This window comes from Coregonus clupeaformis, chromosome 34 (assembly GCF_020615455.1).
Source record: "Coregonus clupeaformis isolate EN_2021a chromosome 34, ASM2061545v1, whole genome shotgun sequence".
NCBI classification, from domain to species: domain Eukaryota; kingdom Metazoa; phylum Chordata; class Actinopteri; order Salmoniformes; family Salmonidae; genus Coregonus; species Coregonus clupeaformis.
In genome coordinates this window covers 18,148,132-18,171,705 of record NC_059225.1, presented here as the reverse complement: position 1 = coordinate 18,171,705, position 23,574 = coordinate 18,148,132, and the positions used below count along the sequence as shown (strand labels likewise).

General features: G+C 45.2%; 1 protein-coding gene across 1 annotated transcript in view; it reads left to right on the top strand.

Moving 5' to 3' along the window:
* Window positions 1-22,516, top strand: part of cntnap2a (contactin associated protein 2a) — a 195,564-nt gene extending 173,048 nt beyond the window's left edge. Inside the window, exons 27-29 of the mRNA XM_045210319.1 lie at window positions 20,409-20,687; window positions 21,297-21,368; window positions 21,670-22,516. Coding sequence (XP_045066254.1) covers window positions 20,409-20,687; window positions 21,297-21,368; window positions 21,670-21,872 — 554 coding nt within the window. The 3' untranslated portion in view covers window positions 21,873-22,516. The remainder of the gene's footprint in view (window positions 1-20,408; window positions 20,688-21,296; window positions 21,369-21,669) is intronic.
* The last annotated feature ends 1,058 nt before the right edge of the window (window positions 22,517-23,574 follow it).

The window sequence follows — 23,574 nt, the reverse complement described above, 5'->3', positions numbered from 1 at the left end:
ATAAGGTAGGACAGCCATGGATTTTAGTAAGAGCGAGCAATTCGACCCCATGTCAGATTCCCACTTCACACACACACACACAGTGAAATGACCCAATTAAGTTATTGCCTAGCAACAGAGAATTCTAACTATATGTTCGTGATTAACTCAGTTTTATCCCATAGTCCACTAAAAAATCTCCCTCATATCCCCCCATATGGGACTACTAGTTCCATAACCTTACAAAAGTATATTATGTTTATGCTATCAATCACAATCTTTGCATTCAAGGTTATACTCACAATGAACAATATCAATATGTCTACTCAAAACAATTCCAAATATATGTGTTAGTATCCTAACACATCATACCTAAAATAAATGCAACTTTGTTTTAACCATAATATCTAGGACATGTTGAGAATAGTGTCAACATCTTTAAATCACATAACTTAATTCAGATCAATCAGTCAGCTTACAATTAATAATCATAATCAAAACAAATTTAGAATGACAATTATTAGTTAGTCACCTTGGTTCCATCATTCAAAGTTAAAACTCTCACCTTGGCACATATTGACACTGGCAGAATGTATATTTATATTAACATACATTATAATTATCTATAATTCTAGCATTGGCTTCCTCATAAAGAGAATAACAACAGATCAGTATCTCAATGCATTCTTAGTCTAAATTACTATACATTTAGCAGTGTATAATACCTCCTTAATCAACCTACTACCTCAAATAATAATCCCTTCCTCTCCCGGCACTCAATCTTCTGGCGTGTCTTCATTATGTTCTTCAGATAGCTTCATAGTTCAACTTGGATTGCCCATGACAATGTCCCAATTCCAATGTCACACCTGAGCCACCCCACCTCTACCTCCATACGGTTTTGTCCGCTTTGCCTACCAGTATACCCAAACTATGAGAAATGTTGTATTTGAATAGATCTCTCTTCCTGCCCACTCCAAATGGACTCCTGTCACATTCTTGAGAGAAAAGGCATAAGAGAAAGGGCAGTTGATTGCTTTGATTGGATGCTGGTTCTGATTCAGGTCTCCTGGTTGAGGTGGTGCTGGACAGGAACGTCTTCAACGCCTTTGTTGTTCCTCTTCAGCCGGGTAGAGGGTTTTTTGTATTTATTGAGGTTCACACCGTTCTGGACCGAATTATCTCTGCTATGCTTCAAGATACCATCCGTAGTAATCTCGAGAAAGGACAGATCATAACAGTTTAGTTGAGTTCATTTCCAATCCAAAACATCCCTATAAGCATTGACTATATGACAAATTATTATGTTTCACCACTCATTCTTAATACCAATTTCTAATACTTGATCCTGCTGCCTGATAGATTTTTCTTTGAGGGGTCCCTGCATTCCAAAGGCTATCTGTATAAATGTCACATAGTTTCACATTCTCCCTTGAATTCTTCCAAATTCTATAACCTAATTGTTTTATTGTAACACTCCTATATTTGCTCATAGTCTATTTGTTATTACTCTGGCGCTTTCCTTTTCCTTGTTCCTATTCTAACATCTAATTGCTTACCCTTCTCTCCTCATCCTGGTTGATTATAACATTGTTTATATTTAGGATTTCCTAAATATGACAAACATTCTGCTGGGCAATATGGTCTTTCTGAATTCCTTAGATTACAGAAGTTGTGGTTGAATCATAGCACAGTCCTGGTAACTGTGGGGATTTGGAACTACTGTTAATTATTTTAACGGAGATGTGGTGCATATTAGACTATTTTCTTTATTTAATTTGTATGTAATATATTGTACTCATCTATACTAGTCATTGTTTAACGGCTCCTTCCATTCCCTTTCTTCTGCATTTGGTATGGCTCTAACATGTACAGGGTTTAGTGCACTTTCCCAAGGAATAACTACTTCAACAACCCTGCCCCCTGGAAATGTAACACTTATAAGTATCGAATTGTTTATCTAAGTCTTGGGCTGTTATCCTTATGTCTATGATCCATCTGTCTTTTTCTTTTATTAAGGTCACAGTTACCCCATGTGATTCCCCCATAATCCTTGTGCTGGTTCCTCCCACACCAATAACCATTTAACCCTTGTATTTTAATAGCGATCCCTTCCTGTATTCTAGTTATGGTTGCTGCTTGTGCAGGAATATACATTTTAATCCTGTCTGTTTCTCTTCTATGTCCTGTTCTTTTGCTCTTTACTATGGTCAGTATGCAAGTCCCCTTATTCTTAGGGGGACTAGTCAAGGACAGAGAAATCAATGATGGGTATATTTGGTGCGTCTTGGATGTCTGAAATATCTTGAAGATCTAGAAGGTCTCAAAAGTCTCGAAGGTCTCAAAGGTCTCGAAGGTCTGCCCCTCCGCCGAGGGAGTCAGCAAGAACACGTAGCTCATCAGTATTTGCCATCCTCCCCCATCTCCTGATTCTCACCAGCTCCAGCATCCTTAGCTCCCTCATCTCTAAGTCATCGGTTCCCTCATGGTACAATGGTTTAGATGATACCAGGTCGCGCTCCCCTCTATCCGTACAGCCATTGGTGTAACCTGGATGACGATGTATGGTCACTTTAGCTGTTAACCTTCTTCCGTCACTAGGGTCTCCAGATCAGCCAGAGTCTCTCTCAATCCATTGACATCGGTCTGCGAATAGTTTCCTTCTACCAGCCTACCTATAGGGAAGCTCGGAGTTACTGCTGCAAAGACACACAAACACAGACAGACACAACAGAAAACAATACTACCCAATGGTGGGGCCGTCTTCCTCTCCTGAGGTTGGAATACTCCTATAGTGGGAAACATGGATCTAAGTATCTGTCTCTGCCACTTTTACCATCATTGAGGTAGCCAACAACACCTGGTACGGGCCCCTCCACATAGGGTCTTTCCAGCTCTTTCTTCTGTAGTCTTTTACCGTCACATAGTCTCCAGGGCGCAAAAAATGCTCAGATTCTCCTGCTCAGTTGGGCAGAGTTACCTTCACCCATGGGAAGAAAGTCTTAAGAACATTGTTAGGTTAGGTGAGACACAGTATTCTACTTATGTCCTCTCATCAGTCAGGAGAAGCCTTGAGATTATGAAGCGCACCTCTTGCAGCTTGTTCCAGTCCACTCGTTTCATTCACAGGCCTCCTCTACACCCATAACACATTATTACTACTGCTCATATACTTAATACAACTTGTATATTTACCAAAAAAACATTAAAACCCATGTAACCAATACTTTCCCCCTTTGGACACATGCCTCACATCGTGATTCATGTGTTCAAAAAACAAAACAACAACAATATTGTCTCTTGAACCAAAATAATAAATGAATTTAAAATGACAACCTTTGATAATATCTTAACCTAATTGTATCCTCATAAGATTATTCAAGGAATATCCCTCATTCAGGACTAACTCTCTCACTTCATCCTTGTCCTGTTTGGAATGATATATAGGATTATTGCCAAATTATAAACTTCTTCATAATTATCAGTATTATAAATGACCCTTAACTCGGTATAAATTACCTTAAACTCATCATCCTATGTCATTCAGTTTTCCAGTGTGGGTGATCAAATCACTCTAGAAAGTCAGGACAAAGGCAAGAGGTCATTCAAAACGTTCAAATAAGTATTTCATTCTATAGTAGACTAATCATTAACAACAGTAACAACATTTAATAATTGTTGTACCCAAGTGTACTGTATGTCCTTAGTACAGCTCTTTTCAAAATAATTGTATTTACTTAAAACTCACTCAGTACATAAAACCTCAAATTACATGTGTTTGCCCCTTTAAGATATCTCACTTCTATCCCGTGAAAAGAACCCTAAAATCTAAAAAAATCTAAATCCTGTACAGCTAATACTTAGTGGGTTGTTTGTGGTTAGTTGAAAACCATATAGTAAAACAACAAACAAAAATGGCCAGGCCTTATTTATAGTCTCTGAAAATATTGCAAAGAAAAGAGAAAATCACTCCCCCCTTTTTCCTGGAAGAAAAAGTACACATTTAGTTAGTTTCCATTTTGATACCTCTTAACCAGTCCAAACAATTTAAATTAGAAATTCTCACTCTCTATTGCCACATCTCCTGATACCCCCACTCAGAAAACCCTCAAGAACATCACTTGTGACTGCTCCCTTCCCTGGTGAATTCCACAATCCAGTGCACATAAAACGAAATAGTCTCATGAGATTTAAACCCCTAGGCTTTTCCCTAGTCGCACTGCTCCCACTCGATCACGCTTCGTGACTTCGAAAACTCAAATCCCCAAATATGCTATCTCTTGCCTCGTTGGTTGCACCTTCCCACATGCCCTGTGGCCCCTCTTCTACCAAACCAGTTTACTAATGTGATGATGGTCTGGTCCATCATCTTCTGTGGACATACCCCTTCCTGAACTATTATTAGTCCCTCTGATGTGCATTTAATTTGGACCCCCATTCTACACAGTGCATCTCTTCCTAATAGATTAACTGGAGTTTGTTCTGATACTAATATAGGTATACATGTAGCTTTTTCCTGCTTCTTATTTTACTGGAACTGTCATATGTATTAACTGCGTTTGTCATGAAAATTCTACTGTGTGCATATTTGCCTGACATGGGGAGGAGGTGAGAGGCATAATTTGGATTTACCCATGAGTAAGTTGCTCCAGTATCTATCATCATTGGTGTGCCTCTATTATTCACCTGAACCTGCAGCATAGGTTCTTCATCAGCCTGCATAGTTACTGCCACTAGCTGACCCTCCCCTTTAGGATTCCCTGGGCATCCCTAGTATCCATGATTTGGTCCTCCCCACGGGTTCACTGGGCGCTGTGGAGCCTGTGTCTGAGACTGCCGCCATGCATCTGAGCTGTCATTTCTTTGCCAATTACCCTGCTGTGGTTGCTTAGGCAACCATGGGCTGGTAGGACAATTCCTTCTTAGATGTCCCAGCGGGCTTCTTGGTCCACCATTTTGGTATGTCTGCTGTTTGACGTTAGGCCCACCACATCTTCTAGTCTGTTTCTGACAGGCGTTGGCATTGCTTCCATCAATGATGTCCTGAACAGTGTTGTCATCAGTGGATCCCCCTCTGGATCTCTTTCTGTTTCTTGTCGCCACCTCTTGAGCTGGTCCTCCAGGTAATCTGCCGGGTTTTCTTTATCCCCCAATGGCTCCCCTCTCAGTGCTTTAGGGTCTATTTTGGCTGGATACTCTATTCTCAGAATGTGCCATAGTCCTGGCCTATAATTGTCAAAGACCACTCCATCCAGTATCGTTCTCCGCACCGCCGGTATGAGGCCATCCGCCTGCAACAAGCTCTCCATTTTGGCCACTCCCACCACCCTGACCAGCAATGCCTTCAAGTCTCCCACCGCCAGTAGCTTCCCCATCGTTTGTTCTTCAAATGTTCCAATCCATTTTCCTGCTCCTTCGTGCAGGTTAGGCAGTCTAGTCACCAGACCTTCCAGGTCTTGCGTTCCCCAGGGCACATAGTGAACCTGTGTCCCTTTTACCAAAATGGGATATTGAGCTCCATATTTTTCTGGCTTTCTTATTGTCCTTCTGTTTCTTAAATGTTGTTTTTCCAGATGAGCGTATAGTGCCTTACCTAATTCTGTTACTATAGTTTCGCCTCCCGTGGCTCCTTGCTCTGATAGTCGTCCCTCTGTCTCACGCTGTTCTTGATCAGAGTCAGCATACTGTCTAAGTTCTTCACCTTCCTCATCACTTGTAATCTCCACACCTTTTTTCCCATCATACTCTTGTTCATCTATCCCATAATTTTCCAGTTCCGTTAACCTACCCCTCAGCCCTCCATAACAGTCTATATCTAAATGTGAGTTTTCTCCTCTTTTTGGTGTGGAAACCTGTTGCTTCCCTTTTTCTCCTTCTATCTCTACATTCCCTTGTCTCATCTCCCATTAAGATAAGACACTCGCTCCCCTGTGCTTTCGTATTATACTCTCATTTTCCTTTGTTCCCTTATCTCATCCCAAACCTATAAAATAGTCTCCTCACTTTCCTATCCCTAGGTATTTTCCCAGTAGTCTATTCGTTCTAGGTCGCTAGACCACCCCCTATTCACCCCTAATCATATTCACGTTTCTATTTTCTTTAATCTAGGTTTTTCGTATCTAACTTCCTATACCTTCTTTTCCTGTCTTTCAGTATATCTATATCATACGTTATTATTTTTATGTTTCCCGTCACTGTGTAATCCACTATTCTATCTCCACTTATCCTATACATAAATGCGGCTGATTCTCGTTCTAATCTTCGTCTTGGCATTTATTCCCTAACTCATCTGTCTTTGTCTTTCTCTTTTACTTGACTATATCTAGACAGCTAGTCCCTATCCTAAATTATCCTACCTAGATATCTATTATTACTATCATCCTGGTCCTATTACTGAATCAACGACATAGGTAATAGCTGTTTCCCATTAGCTTGTGCCTTTTCCTGATAATGTTATAATTGTAGTTTATTGGATTACTTTAGTTAAAATATACATTTGTTGTTTAACAAATCTAGAACCAACAATAAATTGGTGCTATCCCATCAGCATAATAGTTAAAGCTACTTGCAATCCACTGGTCCACGTAACAAACAAAAAAATTAGCGTTTTAGAATTCATTATCTATTTGCATACGTCACTGGTGTTACGCAAACTATATAATAAATTAATAACAATTAGAATTTGTCAAATAAATGTTTTCCATTCAACTATTCAGATTTCTGCTTCAAATGTCTCTTACAGCTCGATTCGTACTCGCTGGACTCTCTCTCTTTTACCCGCGAACCAGAACATGGCATTAGTAAAGTCTATTCACAAACCACCCATAACTAATAGTATATTTGCATTCATATTACTAAAAGACATTACTTTCCTTTCAGTCTACCCAAACAATTCACAGTTGCAATTCTAACTTCCCTATTAAATCACTTTCCTTTGTTATCAATTCAAATCATTGCCACAGCTCTATCGCAATTGCCAGTCCGCTATCCAATTTATGTAACTGTCCTTTCTGATTAGGCTCTAATTAATAAAACAAATACTTGCTATAGTTGACAAGCATACATTCAATTCATATCCATATTCAATTCAATATTCCAAATTACAACTCTATTCTCAGTAGTTTTTAAACTATCAACTAATTTGGCAAAACAAAAAATACCTATCTTTCTCCCCCCACTATTCCTGTTGAATAAGTGAGTCGTTCAATTCGAACCCCTCAAACTACTAAATCCCAGTCTTACACCACAAAATCAACACTGACTGTTTTATCAATCTACACAACCCATAACCATAGTTGAACTATAATCAGAAAATCTAGATTTTAGTCAGTAATGCAGAATCTATGCTTTATTGAAATGACAAGTAAATCCTCCTTTATTCCAATTATAATGGTCTGTAGTTTTAGTATCTGGCACATACCACACTTATCAGAAAATAGTTTTACAGGACACAGATCTTACAAGTTCAAAGGGAATGACTTAGCAGTCAACGAGTCAAATCTACATTAATTGATTTGGAAACAGATCTAATGAATTTAATCAAATGGATTATGTTTTTTTCCCCCTAATATACAACAATTCCTTTATTATATCACCTCTGCTCCGAAATGATAGATAGAAATAAGATTAAGCATTATAATAACTATCAAATGATCTATGTACTGTCGACCACCCCCCACGTACGTCTACGTGTTTGGGCGCGCAAGCCAGCACTTATATATTATTCCACTTTTATCCAATCAATTACCCACACATAACATTCATCATATTTTAATATATTAATATCAACCAAACCATTCGTATTTCTAATGATTCTTTGTTGCCACAAGTTAGTTTACCCTAATCTAGTCCCAGCGGAACATCAACTTTACTACCTAGACCCTGCCCCTCTGTTAGGCCTACTGCTGCTAGGTAGCTCTCTCTCTGCTCTCCCCCTCCCCTCTGTCTGTCCTTGATTGCAGGAGTGAAGTCTGGTGTGCGGGAGTCAGGGTTCCAGCTGCAGCTCATTCACCATAATCACCTCAGCCTTTAAGACCCGGTCAAACTTTCCACTCATCGTCAGATCATAGTCAAGACAACCATGTTAGTCTCGCTGCCGACTCAACCTGTCTGTTTTCGCTCTTGTGTTTTTTGGACTGTTTATTTACTTTTTCTCCTGTGCCACAGATATTTGGAACCTGACTCCTGCCTCCGCTTCACTCCTGCCACCACCATCCTGCTCTTCACTATCGGGCCTCTCCTTTGGACTCACCACGGACACTAGGACATTACGGTACCACACCTGCCCTGACCTGGATCTGTACCCTCCCTGTAACCTGGACTTGCTCTTCCCCATTTATTGGAAACCTGGACTATTGAACATTATAATAAACCTGTTAAAACTTCTCTGGCTTGGTGTACTTGTCTGCATTTGGGTTCTATCCAGTTAAATCATAACAGTATGATCTGACCAACATGAACCCAGCAGACAGTAGCTCGGATACCACCCCAGAGTGCACTCAAATTTGGACTGCCATAGCCAATCAGGGCATTCTACTTGGCCAACATGATACCCTGTTTAAGACGATTGCTGAGGACAGTCAGGTGCTGCTTAATCAGGTTCAATTACTCACCAATCAAGTGTCTGCCCTTACTACCCCTTCAGCCCAGATCAGAGAGCCTTTTGTTCCTGCTCCAGAGCGCTATGACGGGAACATGGGAACCTGTGGCGATTTTTTGACTCAATGCTGCGTTAGTGTTTGAACAACAGCCCCTCACCTACGCCTCAGAAAGAGCCCGTATTGCCTACCTTATCAACTCTACTAGCGGTTCCGCTCGTGCCTGGGGATCCGCGGTCTGGGAGAGTCAGTCGGACATTTGCAACGCTTACGTGGCCTTCACCACGGAGATGAGGAAGTTTTTGACCACCCCGTACGAGGCAAGGAGGCTGCGAAACGGTTGTTTTCTCTCGGCAGGGGGGCTCGTAGTGTGGCGGAGATGGCAGTGGAGTTTCGGACTTTAGCAGCAGTGAGTGGTTGGAATGACGAGGCATTACAAGGAGTGTTCATCAATGCTTTGTCTGAGATTTTAAAAGATGAATTGGTGTCATATGATGAATCGCCTACGCTGGATAATCTTATTTCACTCACTATCAGGTTGGATAATCGGATTCGGGAGCGCCGCCGGGAGAGGAGTGTTAGTTCCAAGCAACCTGTCTGTCATCAACAAACTCCTCCCTGCATCGTCCCTACGGAGAGAGCCGTGTCTTCCCGAGTCGATACGAGGAGCACTGAACCCGAAGCCATGGAGGTGGGTCGTGCACGGTTGTCCTCAGAGGAGCGTGCACGCCGTATTCAGGCTCGGGTCTGCCTGTATTGTGGAGAAGCTGGTCATTTCGTTCCTTCCTGCCCAGTTCGTCCGGGAAAAGGGCCGGCTCATCATTTATGGGAGAAGTTTTGGTGAGCCGAGCAGCGGATTCTTCCTCTTCTCCCGCATTCTGCTCCAGGCATCCCTCCAGTGGCAGTCCCAGAATTTCTCTGTTAGTGCGCTGATTGACTCTGGTGCCGACGAAAGCTTTTGGATAGAGAGTGGGCTCAACAAATGGATTTGGAGACTGTTCCTATGGACTGTCCGCTGCAGGCTAAGGGTCTAAATGGACAATTGTTGACCCGCATTACCCATCAGACTGTTCCTGTTTGTCTTAGAGTGTCGGGAAATCATCAGGAGAACATTCAATTCCATATTATCGACTGCCCACAGACTCCCCTGGTCCTTGGTATCCCCTGGCTCATAAAACACAATCCACACATTGATTGGGTGACAGGTAGCATTGTTTCATGGAGCACATTTTGTCATGTGAATTGTTTGTGTTCTGCTCAGACTCCTGCCAGTACTGTGCCTCAACCTCCACTGGAGTCCATGGATCTTTCTGCTGTTCCTGACGTGTATCATGACCTGGCATCCGTTTTCTGCAAACACAGAGCTACTTCTCTTCCTCCTCACCGGCCTTACGACTGCGCCATTGACCTCCAGCCAGGAGCCCCGCTCCCCAGCAGTCGCCTGTACAATCTCTCCCGGCCGGAGACGGAGGCTATGGAGAACTACATTCGGGACTCCTTGGCGGCAGGTATTATGCGTCCTTCCTCGTCACCTGTAGGAGCGGGATTCTTTTTTGTTGCTAAGAAGGATAAGACCCTCAGACCCTGTATTGATTACCGTGGACTTAACAACATCACCATTAAGAACAAGTATTCTCTGCCTTTGATTAATTCTGCTTTTTCCCTCCTTCATGGTGCTACCATCTTTACGAAACTGGATCTACGAAATGCGTATCACCTGGTGCGCATTCGTAAGGGTGATGAATGGAAGACTGCCTTCAACACACCCTTGGGACATTTTGAGTATCGGGTTATGCCTTTTGGGTTGTCTAATGCCCCTGCTGTTTTTCAGGCACTAGTCAATGATGTCCTTCGGGACATGTTGAATCGGTTTGTTTTTGTCTATCTGGATGATATCTTGATTTTCTCAGAGTCCTCCCAGGAACATGAACTGCATGTGCGCCAGGTGTTGCAAAGGTTGTTGGAGAACAAACTGTTTGTGAAGATGGAGAAATGTGAATTTCATGTGTCTGAGACCTCTTTTTGGGTTACATCATAGCTCAGGGGAGCTGCGGATGGACCCAGCTAAGATCTCTGCTGTCACGGACTGGCCAGCTCCCTCTACCCGCAAAACAACTTCCAACGATTCCTGGGGTTTGCGAACTTCTATAGGAGGTTCATCAAGGACTACAGCCGCATTGCGGCGCCACTCACCGCTCTCACCTCCATCTCACGACCGTTCGCTTGGAATGAAGGGGCCGAATCAGCGTTCAAGAACTGAAACATCGCTTCGCCTCGGCTCCCATTCTGATGCAGCCGGACCCCGACCGCCAGTTTGTCGTGGAGGTGGATGCATCCGACACTGGGGTAGGTGCAGTGTTGTCACAACGTTCTCCTGAAGATAACAAACTGCATCCCTGTGCTTTTCTCTCAAGGAAACTTTCTCAGGCAGAGAGGAATTATGATGTTGGAAATCGGGAACTGCTCGCCGTTAAGCTGGCTCTCGAGGAGTGGCGACATTGGTTGGAGGGGGCGAACAACCCTTCATCGTTTGGACGGATCATAAGAATCTGGCTTACCTCCAGTCAGCGAAGCAGCTCAACCCCGTCAAGCCAGGTGGGCACTATTTTTTGGGAGATTCAATTTTTCTCTGTCTTACCGTCCTGGGTCACGCAACGTCAAGCCTGACGCCCTGTCTCGTGTTCATTCGGCTGTTGATACTGGTAGTAACCCTGAACCCATTTTGCCTCCTACCTGCAGTATTGCAGTCATCACATGTGACATCGAGGGGATTGTTAGACAGGCTCAACATCATCAAGCTGACCCTGGGAGGGGCCCTCCTAACCGGATGTTTGTCCCTGAGTCTGCTCGCTCCCAGGTACTTCAGTGGGCTCACTCGTCTCCCCTTACCTGTCACCCTGGGAGTTTCGCGGACCCTTGACTTTGTGCGACGGAAGTTCTGGTGGGCCACGATGGAGGCGGACACTCGAGCCTTCATTGCTGCTTGTACGGTATGTGCACGAAGTAAAAACTCCACCCAGGCCAGCGCTGGTCATCTACGACCTCTACCTATACCCAGCCGGCCCTGGTCGCATATCGCTATGGATTTTGTCACTGGACTTCCCCCCTCATCTGGTAAGACTGTCATTCTTACGGTGATTGATCGTTTTTCCAAGTTCGCTCATTTTTTGGCCCTACCTAAACTGCCCACTGCCAGAGAGACGGCTGATATTTTGGTTGAACATGTGTTCCGCTCTCATGGTCTACCCACGGATATTGTCTCTGACAGGGGTCCCCAGTTTGTCTCCCAGGTGTGGAAAGCTTTCTGCAAAGCTTTGGGCATTACATCCAGCCTGTCCTCTGGATATCACCCCCAGACCAACGGGCAAGCCGAGAGAGCGAACCAGGAGATGGAGACCGCACTTCGCTGTGTCACTGGGTCTAACCCTGGGTCATGGAGCTCCATGCTTCCCTGGGTGGAATATGCTCATAACACCTTGACTAACGCTTCCTCTGGTTTGTCTCCGTTTCTGTGTGCTCTGGGTTATCAACCTCCCCTGTTCCCTTCCCAAGAGAGGGAACTTGCGGTACCCTCGGTGCAGTCCCACATGCGCCGCTGCTGCAAGGTCTGGAGGAAGGCCAGGGTAGCTCTGTCCCGAGCTTCGGCGTACATGCAGAGGCAAGCCAACCGTCACCGGTCCCAGGCTCCCGGTTACTCTCCTGGTCAAGAGGTATGGCTGAAGTCACGGGACCTTCCATTGAAGGTGGAGTCGAAGAAGATGGCGCCTCGTTTTATAGGACCGTTCAAGATACTGTCTATTGTTAACCCCTGCGCGGTTAAGCTACAGCTTCCTGCCTCCCTACGGGTTCATTCCACCTTTCATGTTTCCCAGATTAAGCCTGTGTCGGTTAGCCCTTTGTGCCCGCCCTCTCGTCCCCCTCCTCCGCCCAAGATCGTGGGTGGGGGGTCCGGTCTACACTGTCCGGCGACTTCTGGATGTTCGCCGCCGGGGTCGTGGTTTCCAGTACCTGGTGGATTGGGAGGGTTATGGTCCTGAGGAACGTTCCTGGGTGCCCAGGAGCTTCATTGTGGATCCTGCTCTGGTTCGTGAGTTTCATAGGTTACATCCTGATAAACCTGTCGGCCGCCAGGTGGCGTCCGTAGAGGGGGGTACTGTTAGGCCTACTGCTGCTAGGTAGCTCTCTCTCTGCTCTCCCCCTCCCCCTCTGTCTGTCCTTGATTGCAGGAGTGAAGTCTGGTGTGCGGGAGTCAGGGTTCCAGCTGCAGCTCATTCACCATAATCACCTCAGCCTTTAAGACCCGGTCAAACTTTCCACTCATCGTCAGATCATAGTCAAGACAACCATGTTAGTCTCGCTGCCGACTCAACCTGTCTGTTTTCGCTCTTGTGTTTTTTGGACTGTTTATTTACTTTTTCTCCTGTGCCACAGATATTTGGAACCTGACTCCTGCCTCCGCTTCACTCCTGCCACCACCATCCTGCTCTTCACTATCGGGCCTCTCCTTTGGACTCACCACAGACACTAGGACATTACGGTACCACACCTGCCCTGACCTGGATCTGTACCCTCCCTGTAACCTGGACTTGCTCTTCCCCATTTATTGGAAACCTGGACTATTGAACATTATAATAAACCTGTTAAAACTTCTCTGGCTTGGTGTACTTGTCTGCATTTGGGTTCTATCCAGTTAAATCATAACACCCTCAGTCCTAAAATCCTCCCAGAATCTTATAAACTGGTCACTTATTCACTGATCTCACACTACTCTATGACAGGTAGTGTTGTACAAACCCAAGATATCATTATATCAACAGCTTATTCTCCAAACTTCAGATTAACTAATTCCCATATCCACACGACTCTCATATCACATTCACACAACGCTATTTCCCAACACACAATCAATATTCGTACAACCTACAGGAATATTTTCTTCTATAATAGTGCCCAATGTTAACCCTATCAACATTTGACATTTCACTATGGTCAATGTTACCATAATCCTACATTACTTCAAACTTTCCCAAATATAATGAACCCCTAAAAGCTTGACCGAAATACAATGTGTTGACGTGATATGATCACCCCCGTACACGTGACCTGTTCCTCCAACAAGATTTCTCATACCCCTCCTGATAAAGACTCCGTTAGTAAATTAATATCCACATACTATTAATTATCCTCTTCCTAATGCAAGATTGGGCTTGTCCTTTCTCCACCAGCCTTAGAAGCTTCAAACGACCTAAAATATACTCCCTTTCCTTACACTTTCTCCATAAAGAAAAGGCTATTATTTGCAGGTGTTATGTATGGTACGACGTGCTGTATGTCGTACTGTACGTTGTTATGGTTTACGACAGTGTGCTGCTTTACGGATGAATGGGTTGTCAGAATGTGTGGCACATGTCATTAAACGACAGAGTGATGTACAATGTGAAACTGTGCAGATGTCCGTTCTTCTACAGCTAGGCTAGATATAACATTGGCGACGAAGATGGCTGAATTCAGTTTACCACCGCCAGCACCATTCCTCGCCGTGCCTGGCGAACCTCCAGTCCCGTGGAATAACTGGCTTGAATGTTTTAACACTTATCTCGAAGCTATGGACTTTTCTACAATCTCCGACAAGCGGAGGACAGCACTGCTCCGTCACTGCCTTGGTACAGAGGGACAGAGGATTTTCAGAGCGCTTGGATCGGCTCCTACATTCACTGCTGCAGTCAGCCTCCTATGGAACCACTTCGCCGGGAAAGAGCGAGTGCTCCTCCGACGCTACCGGCTACGGAAGAGACACCAACGGCCGGGTGAGTCCATTCAAAGCTACGTGGCTAATCTGAGGGATTTGGCTAGCTCTTGTAACTCACGGGACACTTCAGGGACGAGATCATCAGGGGATCAGTTGATAGAGGGGACGTTATGTGAAAAGACAAGGGAGAAACTGCTTTTGGAATCGGATAATTTACAACTAGATGGAGCTATTAAAATAGCACTCCAGGTTGAAGCGGCGTTGGAATGCTCTTCTATGCTAACAGACAGCTCTGCAGCATACACTCGGCCCCCAGCCATTCTCACACAGCAGCTTCAGCCCGAGCAGGCGCACTACAGCGATCACGCGCTGCGCACGCCCTCCCACGTCGATAGCTGCAGACACAGACACCGGCATGCCCGTGCAGCAGGCACACAGACAAACAAACAGAAGTAGCTGTGGCAACTGTGGGGCTAGCTCTCACAATTCAAGGGCTTCAAACTGCCCAGCCCGTGGGAAAATATGCAAGAACTGTTCAAAATACAATAACTTTGCGAAAGTGTGTCGTTCTCTCACTCTCAACATGAACACACGGAAATCCGAACCGTCTCCACCAACCATGTGTCATTCAGGACATGCACTGTGCAGCTGGGTGAGGTGGGTTTGCCTTTGCTGCTGGATACTGGCGCTGCGGTGTCGTTGCTCAACCTTGCCACTTACTACAAGTTTTTCAGTCACCTACCACTCCAACAGCCCTCCACTGCCCTGTGTGGGTACGGTAGATCCAATATAGACATTGTAGGCACCCTCCAGGTCCCAGTACACTACGGCACCAAACATCTGCCATCATTCACATTTCATGTTGCAAAGCGGGGTGCCAACCTCCTGGGCCTCGACCTCTTCACAGGCTTGGGATTCACACTGAGAGATGACAGTGGGTCAGCTATCTACCAGGTTACCTGCACATGGCAACAGAACTGGCCGACTCTGTTTGATGGACTGGACTGCCTCACAGCCTTTACTCACAGGCCCCTAGTGAATCCGGAAGTGACCCCAGTCATGCAGCCCCTGCGGCGCATTCCCTTTGCACTGCGTGATGACGTCACAAAAGATCTCCAGTCACAGCTGGATGCAGGCATCATTGAGCTAGTAAACCTAACGCTGCCCCCTGGATTTCAAACTTGGTCATTGCAACCAAAAAGTCAGGTGGAATCCGGACCTGTGTGGATCTCCATGCTGTGAACAAGGCCGTTGTCCCGGATAAGTACCCCTTGCCTACAGCTGAGGAGCTGACCGCACAATTCCATGGCTCCACGATCTTCACGAAGCTTGACCTTCGTCAGGGTTATCTTCAGGTACCCCTCCATGCAGCTAGCAGAGACCTCACGGCCTTTGTCACACATGCTTGCATGTTCAGATATACACGCATGCCTTTTGGACTTAGCTCCGCCCCCAGCTGCTTCCAGAAGGTGATGAGCACCATCCTCGCTGGAATACCTGGGGTGGCGGTCTATCTGGATGACATCGTGGTCCACGGCCCTGACCTCCACATCCATGATTATCGACTCCACAGAGTATTCAGTGCTCTACTGCGGAACAACCTGACCCTTAACGGTGGAAAGTGCACCTTTGCAGCTCCAGCCGTCGAGTTTGTGGGCTTCCGCCTGTCGGCCAAAGGCATTGCCCCACTCATGTCGAACATTGAAGCCGTCCACCGGATCCCGGAACCGACCTCAGCCTCTCAGGTGGCCTCATTCTTGGGCATGACAGCTTACTACCTCCGGTTTCTGCCCCACTACTCGCAGACCACAGCGCCCCTTCGCCAGCTCCTCAAGAAGGATGAGCCATGGGCCTGGACGGCGGCCTGCTCAGACGCGGTCCGCTCACTGAAGAGCCAGCTCACCACAGCCCCAGTCTTGGCTCACTTTGACCCCGTCTGCCACACCATTGTCACATGTGACGCCTCAGCTGGAGCACTAGGAGCTGTCCTCTCACAGCTGCAGAATGGCATTGAGAGGCCCGTCGCCTTCGCCTCAAGGGCCCTGAACCCCACAGAACAACGGTACTCTATGGGTGAACGAGAAGCACTGGCCTGTGTCTGGGCGTGTGAAAGGTGGCACCTCTACCTATATGGCCGTCTGTTCACACTCCGAACCGACCACCAGTCCCTCACAACGCTACTGTCAGCATCAGGAACTGGCCACAAGCCACTTCGGCTGCACAGATGGGCCGACCGCCACAGACAGTATGACTATCAGCTGAAGTTCACTCCGGGGAGGGATAACGTGGTGGCAGACCTCCTCTCACGCTCCTTTGACGCTCCTACTCCGACCGTCTTGCCAGACGACAACGAAACAGAGCTTGTACAAATGCTCTACGCTCCTCTTCAGTCAGTCGTCTCACTGGAGGAGCTGAAGCAAGCATCGGAACAGGATCCCACACTGTCTACCCTGCGCACCTACATACGCACTGGATGGCCAGCACATGTGCCGGAAGAGCTGGCGACTTTCGCCAGGGTGAAGCACGAACTTTCTTGCTGGGAAGAAGTCTGTGTCTCTCGAGGGTTTTGCACTGTGGTCCCGAGTGGCCTGCGTGCGCATGTTCTATCCATGGCGCACAAGGGTCACTTGGGCATAGTGAAGGTCAAACAGCGATGTCGAGACCTTGTGTGGTGGCCAGGCATCGACCACGACATTGAAGCCCTGGTCAGGGATTGTGCTGCATGCCTCCTCAGTGGGAAAACAGGACAGTCCGCCCCACCCCCCCCTGCAGCCTCTCGCATGGCCGTCCCACCCCTGGGAGCACATCCAACTGGACATCTGTGGCGAGATCCATGGACACGCAGTCCCTCACCATCAGCGCTTCCTGGTGGTGGTGTATGACCTCCACTCTAAGTGGCCAGAAGTGGTTCCTGTCGGAACTGTCACAGCACAGGCCATCGTGGACATCCTAGACAGCCTGTTCACAAGGTGGGGCCTACCCCTCACCCTTACCATGGACAATGGGCCCCAGCTAACCTCTGCCGAGTTCTCCTCATATCTCAGCAACAAGGGAATCAAACACATCTGCACGGCCTACTACAACCCACAAGCTAACGGAGGGGTGGAACGCTTCAACCAAACGCTGAAGAACGGCATCAGAGCGCACCTGGTCCAGGGGTGCACGTTCCAAACTGCTTTGAATCAAACGCTAATGCACTACAGAGCAAGCAAACACACAACAACACAGGTCTCCCCGGCATCCCTCATGCTAGGTCGTGAGATGGAACTGCCACTGGACAGACTCAGAACACAGAGAGTGGCAGAACCGGCGACTTGGCGCACCCAAGAACAGCAGGCAGTGACCAGACACCAAAGAGCAATGAAACAGCGTTTTGACAAGGCACACAGGGTGAAGAAGTCGATCATCCAAGTGTCAGACTGGGTCCGAGCCCGACGGCCTCAGCGGTGCAACAAAATGGCCTCATTCTGGTTGGACCCCTTGCAGGTCAGTCGACAACTGGGGCCCGCCACATTCATGATGAGCAATGGATCACGCTGGCACGCCAGCCGCCTCAGAAAAGTCCCTGCCCCTCAAGGAACACGAAGGCACACAAAACAGACATGCAGGCCAGAGACGCCACCGGATGGACCTCCTCCACCACTACCACCCGAGCCCCAGCCTCTGTGGGCTCCCCCAAAGGGCCAGAGCCACAAGCGGTGGCGGTTGAAGAAAGGCCTATGCGGGCACGAACTCGCCCTGCTTATCTGGGGGACTACTTAACCTCTTTTCATTCTTAGGCTCCGTTAGGTGTCTTAGTCAACCTCCAGGTTAATGGACTGAACTGGCTAGTTTGGAGAGTCCATCCGTTTAAGGGTTAATGTTTATTTCTTACAGGTATCACTCTAGGTTCTTGCCCTATGGTCATTTTATATATGGTACCAGTCCCTGGTTTTGGAAAGGGGGGAGGAAATGTTATGTATGGTACGACGTGCTGTACGTCGTACTGTACGTTGTTATGGTTTACGACAGTGTGCTGCTTTACGGATGAATGGGTTGTCAGAATGTGTGGCACATGTCATTAAACGACAGAGTGATGTACAATGTGAAACTGTGCAGATGTCCGTTCTTCTACAGCTAGGCTAGATATAACAGCAGGATTTCTTTTTATTGTCCGATCACTCACACAGATAAGCGACCACTCGTGCTTAAATGAATCAGACAGAATGACCCGCAGGACGAACAAATGTATCAGACGATTGAACAAAGCTAATTGATCAAGCTGACCAAATGAGCAACCTGAATGAGACAGATTAAACATACAACTTAATCACAATTGAATGACTCACAGCCGCTCAAGCAAAACATTCACCCATACGAGATGAGCAGACCTACTCTCTCTAATTATTTCTCTATACTTTGAAGCCCTGGTGGCTGTTCACAACCGTCCACCTACCTGAGATGACCGGCGCGACTTCCAATTTATGGTGTCATCTACTCAGGATGACCTACTTTTTTACCCGATTAGCTGTCTAATTAGTGCATCTCCCCACTACAGGATGATGCGTCACCTACTCTGGATGAGCAAACCTACTTCCTATTAGCCTACATGTATGCTAGCCTGCTTCTTCTACTAGCCTGCATCTCTGCTAGCCTGCTTAAACTTATTTACACTTATCTACAATAACATTGCATGCATGCTTATTTCTCATTCCAACAAAAACTCTGTACTTTTCCTAAATTTTGTCCTTAATGCTAGAGAGACCCCTTTCTGTACCTTACCCTCAGATTCAGCTCGATCGAATCACACAGTTCTATGTAATAGTAAGAATGTCGCTTACCTTTATTTAACAGTGGACACTGTATCTGTGTGACTCGCTCAAACTTTCTCAGACGGCAAAGCACTCAAAGATCTCTTTTTCCCCAGGTCCTGCCGGGGTCGCCAATTATGTCGTTGAAAATAATCACTATACTTTATTAAAAATCAAAGTTCTTCCAGAGTTTTTTTAGAATCGAGATTGACTTTATTTACAATTTCAACAAAGCCAGGCTAATCTGCAGATTAGCCCTCCTCTCTGTCTCTCTCACCCTCTATATAGTCTCCTTCACACACACATCCTAGCTTAAAATCCCTTCCTCTTCAGTTTCCCGCTCTTTATCGCTCCGCCCACTTCCTTTGTCTATGATGGTGGCTAAATTAAACTTTTATTCAGTTCAGAATCAATAATAATACAATCAATCAATCCCTTATCTTGAAAAAATCTCATGTTTAGTTTAAACTCTGTTCCTGAGCTTGACCTGAAGATTGATTGTTGGACATGACAGGTTCACGCTTAATCTTTCAAACACACCCAAACCTACTCCTCTTCCCCTCCCACCATGCTGTAATTACTCATGACTAGTCTAAACGCTGTTCAACTTTGGCTCCGCTCTCAGAACCTTTGTTTGAGGAGAGATGCATTAGGCCACAGTCTGGTTTCAGTCTCTGATAAGGTAGGACAGCCATGGATTTAAGTAAGAGCGAGCAATTCGACCCTAGGTCAGATTCCCACTTCACACACACACACACACACACACACACAGTGAAATGACCCAATTAAGTTCTTGCCAAGCAACAGAGAATTCTAACTATATGTTCGTGATTAACTCAGTTTTATCTCATAGTCCACTAGAAAATCTCCCTCACAACTGATTTAAAAACCTGCTCACACATTCTAATGAGGTTGTCTGTCTGTCTGTCTGTCTGTCTGTGTGTGTGTGTGTGTGTGTGCTCGGTGCGTTCGTGTGTGTTGTATCCCATGGTGGTGATGTCTTGATGATTTCCCTGTAAATGTGCTGATGCAGGTGTCTGATAGCTTGTAGGAGGAACGTGCTGTGGCCAGTGGCTTACTGTACACTCTGCTGCAGTTAATTTGCTGGAAATATAAGTGCTGATTATGTATATTTCCTTCCTCTCCTCATTTTCTTGGCCTTCTGCTTTGGACTATTAACACTGGGTGCTGCCTTAAAGTTTTGTATCGTATAATAAAATCTTGTTAAAACTCAAACCACTGTCTACCTCTCTCTCTCATTCTCTTTCTTTCTGATTCTCTTTCTCTCCTCAGAGACCGGAGTGATAGACCCAGTGCTTATAGAGCGTTATAACACTCCAGGGTTCGTAGGCTGTCTGTCACGCGTCCAGTTCAATGGAGTCGCACCCCTGAAGACTGCCCTAAGAAACCCTGTAGCAGACAGACCGAAAGACAGACATCCAGACAAACCAACAGACAGACAGTCTGTGCCAGTGTCCTACCAGGGTAAACTGGTAGAATCTAACTGTGGAGCCTCGCCTCTCACCATCCCACCAATGTCTGCTGCCACCGATCCTTGGCGCCTGGACTCAGGTACGATACACACACACATACAAACATTTCTGCAGGAAAAGCAGGTACACAACACCACACACACATTCTCATATTGGGGGTGCTGCAGTCTTCCTTGTGATCCAGTGGGATTGTTGTCTCTACTTGTCTGTCTCTGGTTGATCACATCTATTGATCCAGGAGCCAGAAGCAAAACTGACAGAGCAGCTACATCAGTCTCACGTTCAATTCTCTCTCTCTCTCTCTCTCTCTTCAATAGACTTTATTGACATGGCAAGTAAAATTACTTACATTGTCAAAGTATAGATATAACAACATGGACCAACAGCAATAATAATAATAGTAGTAGTGGAAATGGGATTACCATTAACAGCAACTACAACAACAATATTAATGAGAATAACAATACATTAAAGCAATAGTAGTCGACCAATCTCAACATGACTGAGAAGACACATTACATCGTATGAAAGCCAAAACAAAACAGGAAATATTATCTCTCTCTCTCTCTCTTGTCTACCTGATAGATCTCTCCATCAGGAGGGATAAAAGCCGATTTGTGTGTGCGTGCGTGTGTGTGTGTGTGTATGGCTGATGTGATCTGTATTTCCTGTCTCTGTGTGTCTCCAGGTGCAGAGTTCCCATTCAATGAAGAGAGAGTGATCCCAGATGGAGTCAACAGGAACTCAGCCATTATAGGAGGCATGTTCAGTATGACCCATATTCACATATCTCTTATCTTTAAAGAGGTGTACCACAGAGATATGACCCTCTGCCAGGTCCAGATGTGATCTTGATCTTGATCTTGATCTCAATCGCTTGGCATTCAGTCGCCTCCGCTGCAGATAAGTGTCTCCAAATGTGTCTCCCATACATGATGTCAACAAATGTATTACAAATTTGCTTCCATAAATTGGTGCTCTAACCTTAACTGGCCCTATCAATATCCTTTCTTTTGAAATTACATGTATTTCTAAAATGACTTCTATATCTCCGCACCCAGGTATCATTGCCGTGGTGATATTCACCATCCTGTGCACGCTGGTGTTCCTGATTCGCTACATGTTCCGTCACAAGGGCTCCTACCACACCAATGAGTCGAAAGCGGCGGAGCCAGCCAGTGGCGAATCAGCTGACACCACCATCATCGGCACCGACCCCAACCCAGAGACCATTGACGAATCAAAGAAAGAGTGGTTCATCTAACTGCCAATAGAAAGACAGAGAGAGAGAGGGTGGCTGTGTATCTAACCAACAATCACATGAGAGTGGGAGATTCATCTATTGACCAATCACAGGAGAGATGGAGAGAGATGTCGTCCAATAGTGTCCCTACTGAATGGAGGAGGGGGTGGGGATGGGAGTGGTAGTGGGAATGGGTAAAGAATGGTGTACAGAAATCAGATTTTTTTCATAAAAGCAGAAGAAAGAAGAGACGGTCTATTGGAACGTTGCGTTGAGAGACTAAATCTGTACATAGTAACTGATGAGTCCTTCTTTGTATTGTATTTGGGAGTTGTCAGGAGTCCTTTGAATACATAATATATATATAATAACAGATCTGGATCAAATACGTATTTCAAGTACATTAAAATACTTGAAGGTATTTGAGGTGTAATTGATTCTGCTTGGAGTTTGTACTTTTGGCACTATTCTGTTGTCTCCATTGTACCAAACTAAATCAAACTCAATTGAGCACAGTTCAAGTTATTTGACTTATGTATTTGACCTCTGTATATTAATAATAATAACCACTGGATCATATGTTAGCACAGACTTGTTTGTTTGTTTTTTAAAGTGGCAATCAGGAGTTGCTACATCCATTTTTGGATTTATAAATTAATGATATGTACCCATTGATTCTTGAAAAATTTAACTTATAAATGTTTCATGAGCTTAGTTCAACTGTCGTACCCAATCAGAACCTGATATATAAGCTTGTTTTACTCTGTTTGTAAACAACGTAAATGTAAACAAACACTATATAGCCTCAAAACATGATTAAAACTATAATGTTGATATCATGGATGGTCAGTCCTTGCATCCATAGCTATGTCTATGAATTTGAGAGTTTCTCCAGCCCCATCCCTCAGCTTTTTACAGAAACAGGAGCGGGGGGGGTACTGTTTGTTTTTATTTCTACTGCTGGTTGCCGCTTTAAACTGAGATCTGACAGATTATGTTAAATCATCTGTTTATAAGTTTAACATTTCTGTTGGTCACGCTTACATGTCCATGTTCCATATCCACTCCAACAGTATTTGTCAAACAAACCACTCAGTCCATGTGTTATTACAGAAACATGGATGCCAAAAGTCCTGTTGTAAATATGTTTTATTTATAAATATATTTTATTTCTATTTTAATATGTTTATTTATTCAGCGACATTGGTACTATACATTTACAAGACATTTCAGATAATATGTAATATTTCTAAGCATAGCACATGTGTGAGAGAGAAGTTTACTTTAATTTAATTATGACATTAGATTGTATCAATGAGAATTCCTTCTCATCGACGATTGGAGAGGAATGTCTCAAAGTATGATGGGGAAAACATGGAGGAACCATAGATACACACTCTGCACGGCAGTTTGCTTTCTTTCCTTCCTGTGAGAGCGAGTGAACTCTTGATCTCTGGAACTTTCAGCGTGTATTCTGTTGCCAAACACTTCAGTCTTATGTTCTCATGTTTGTTTTCCAAGATTGATCGATTGATTGATTGATCAAATCGATCGCTCATGATACTTGTAATGCTGAGAGTTTGTCTCGTGAGACCCAATGAGAATGAGAGAAAGCTAGACATCTTGGCTTATGTTGAAAGTGTTGTGTTTGTGTGTAGACGGGGTCGGTGGCATACGGGGGTGTAGCCTACATTCCATAGGACAAGGCTTTGTGGTAGAGTGT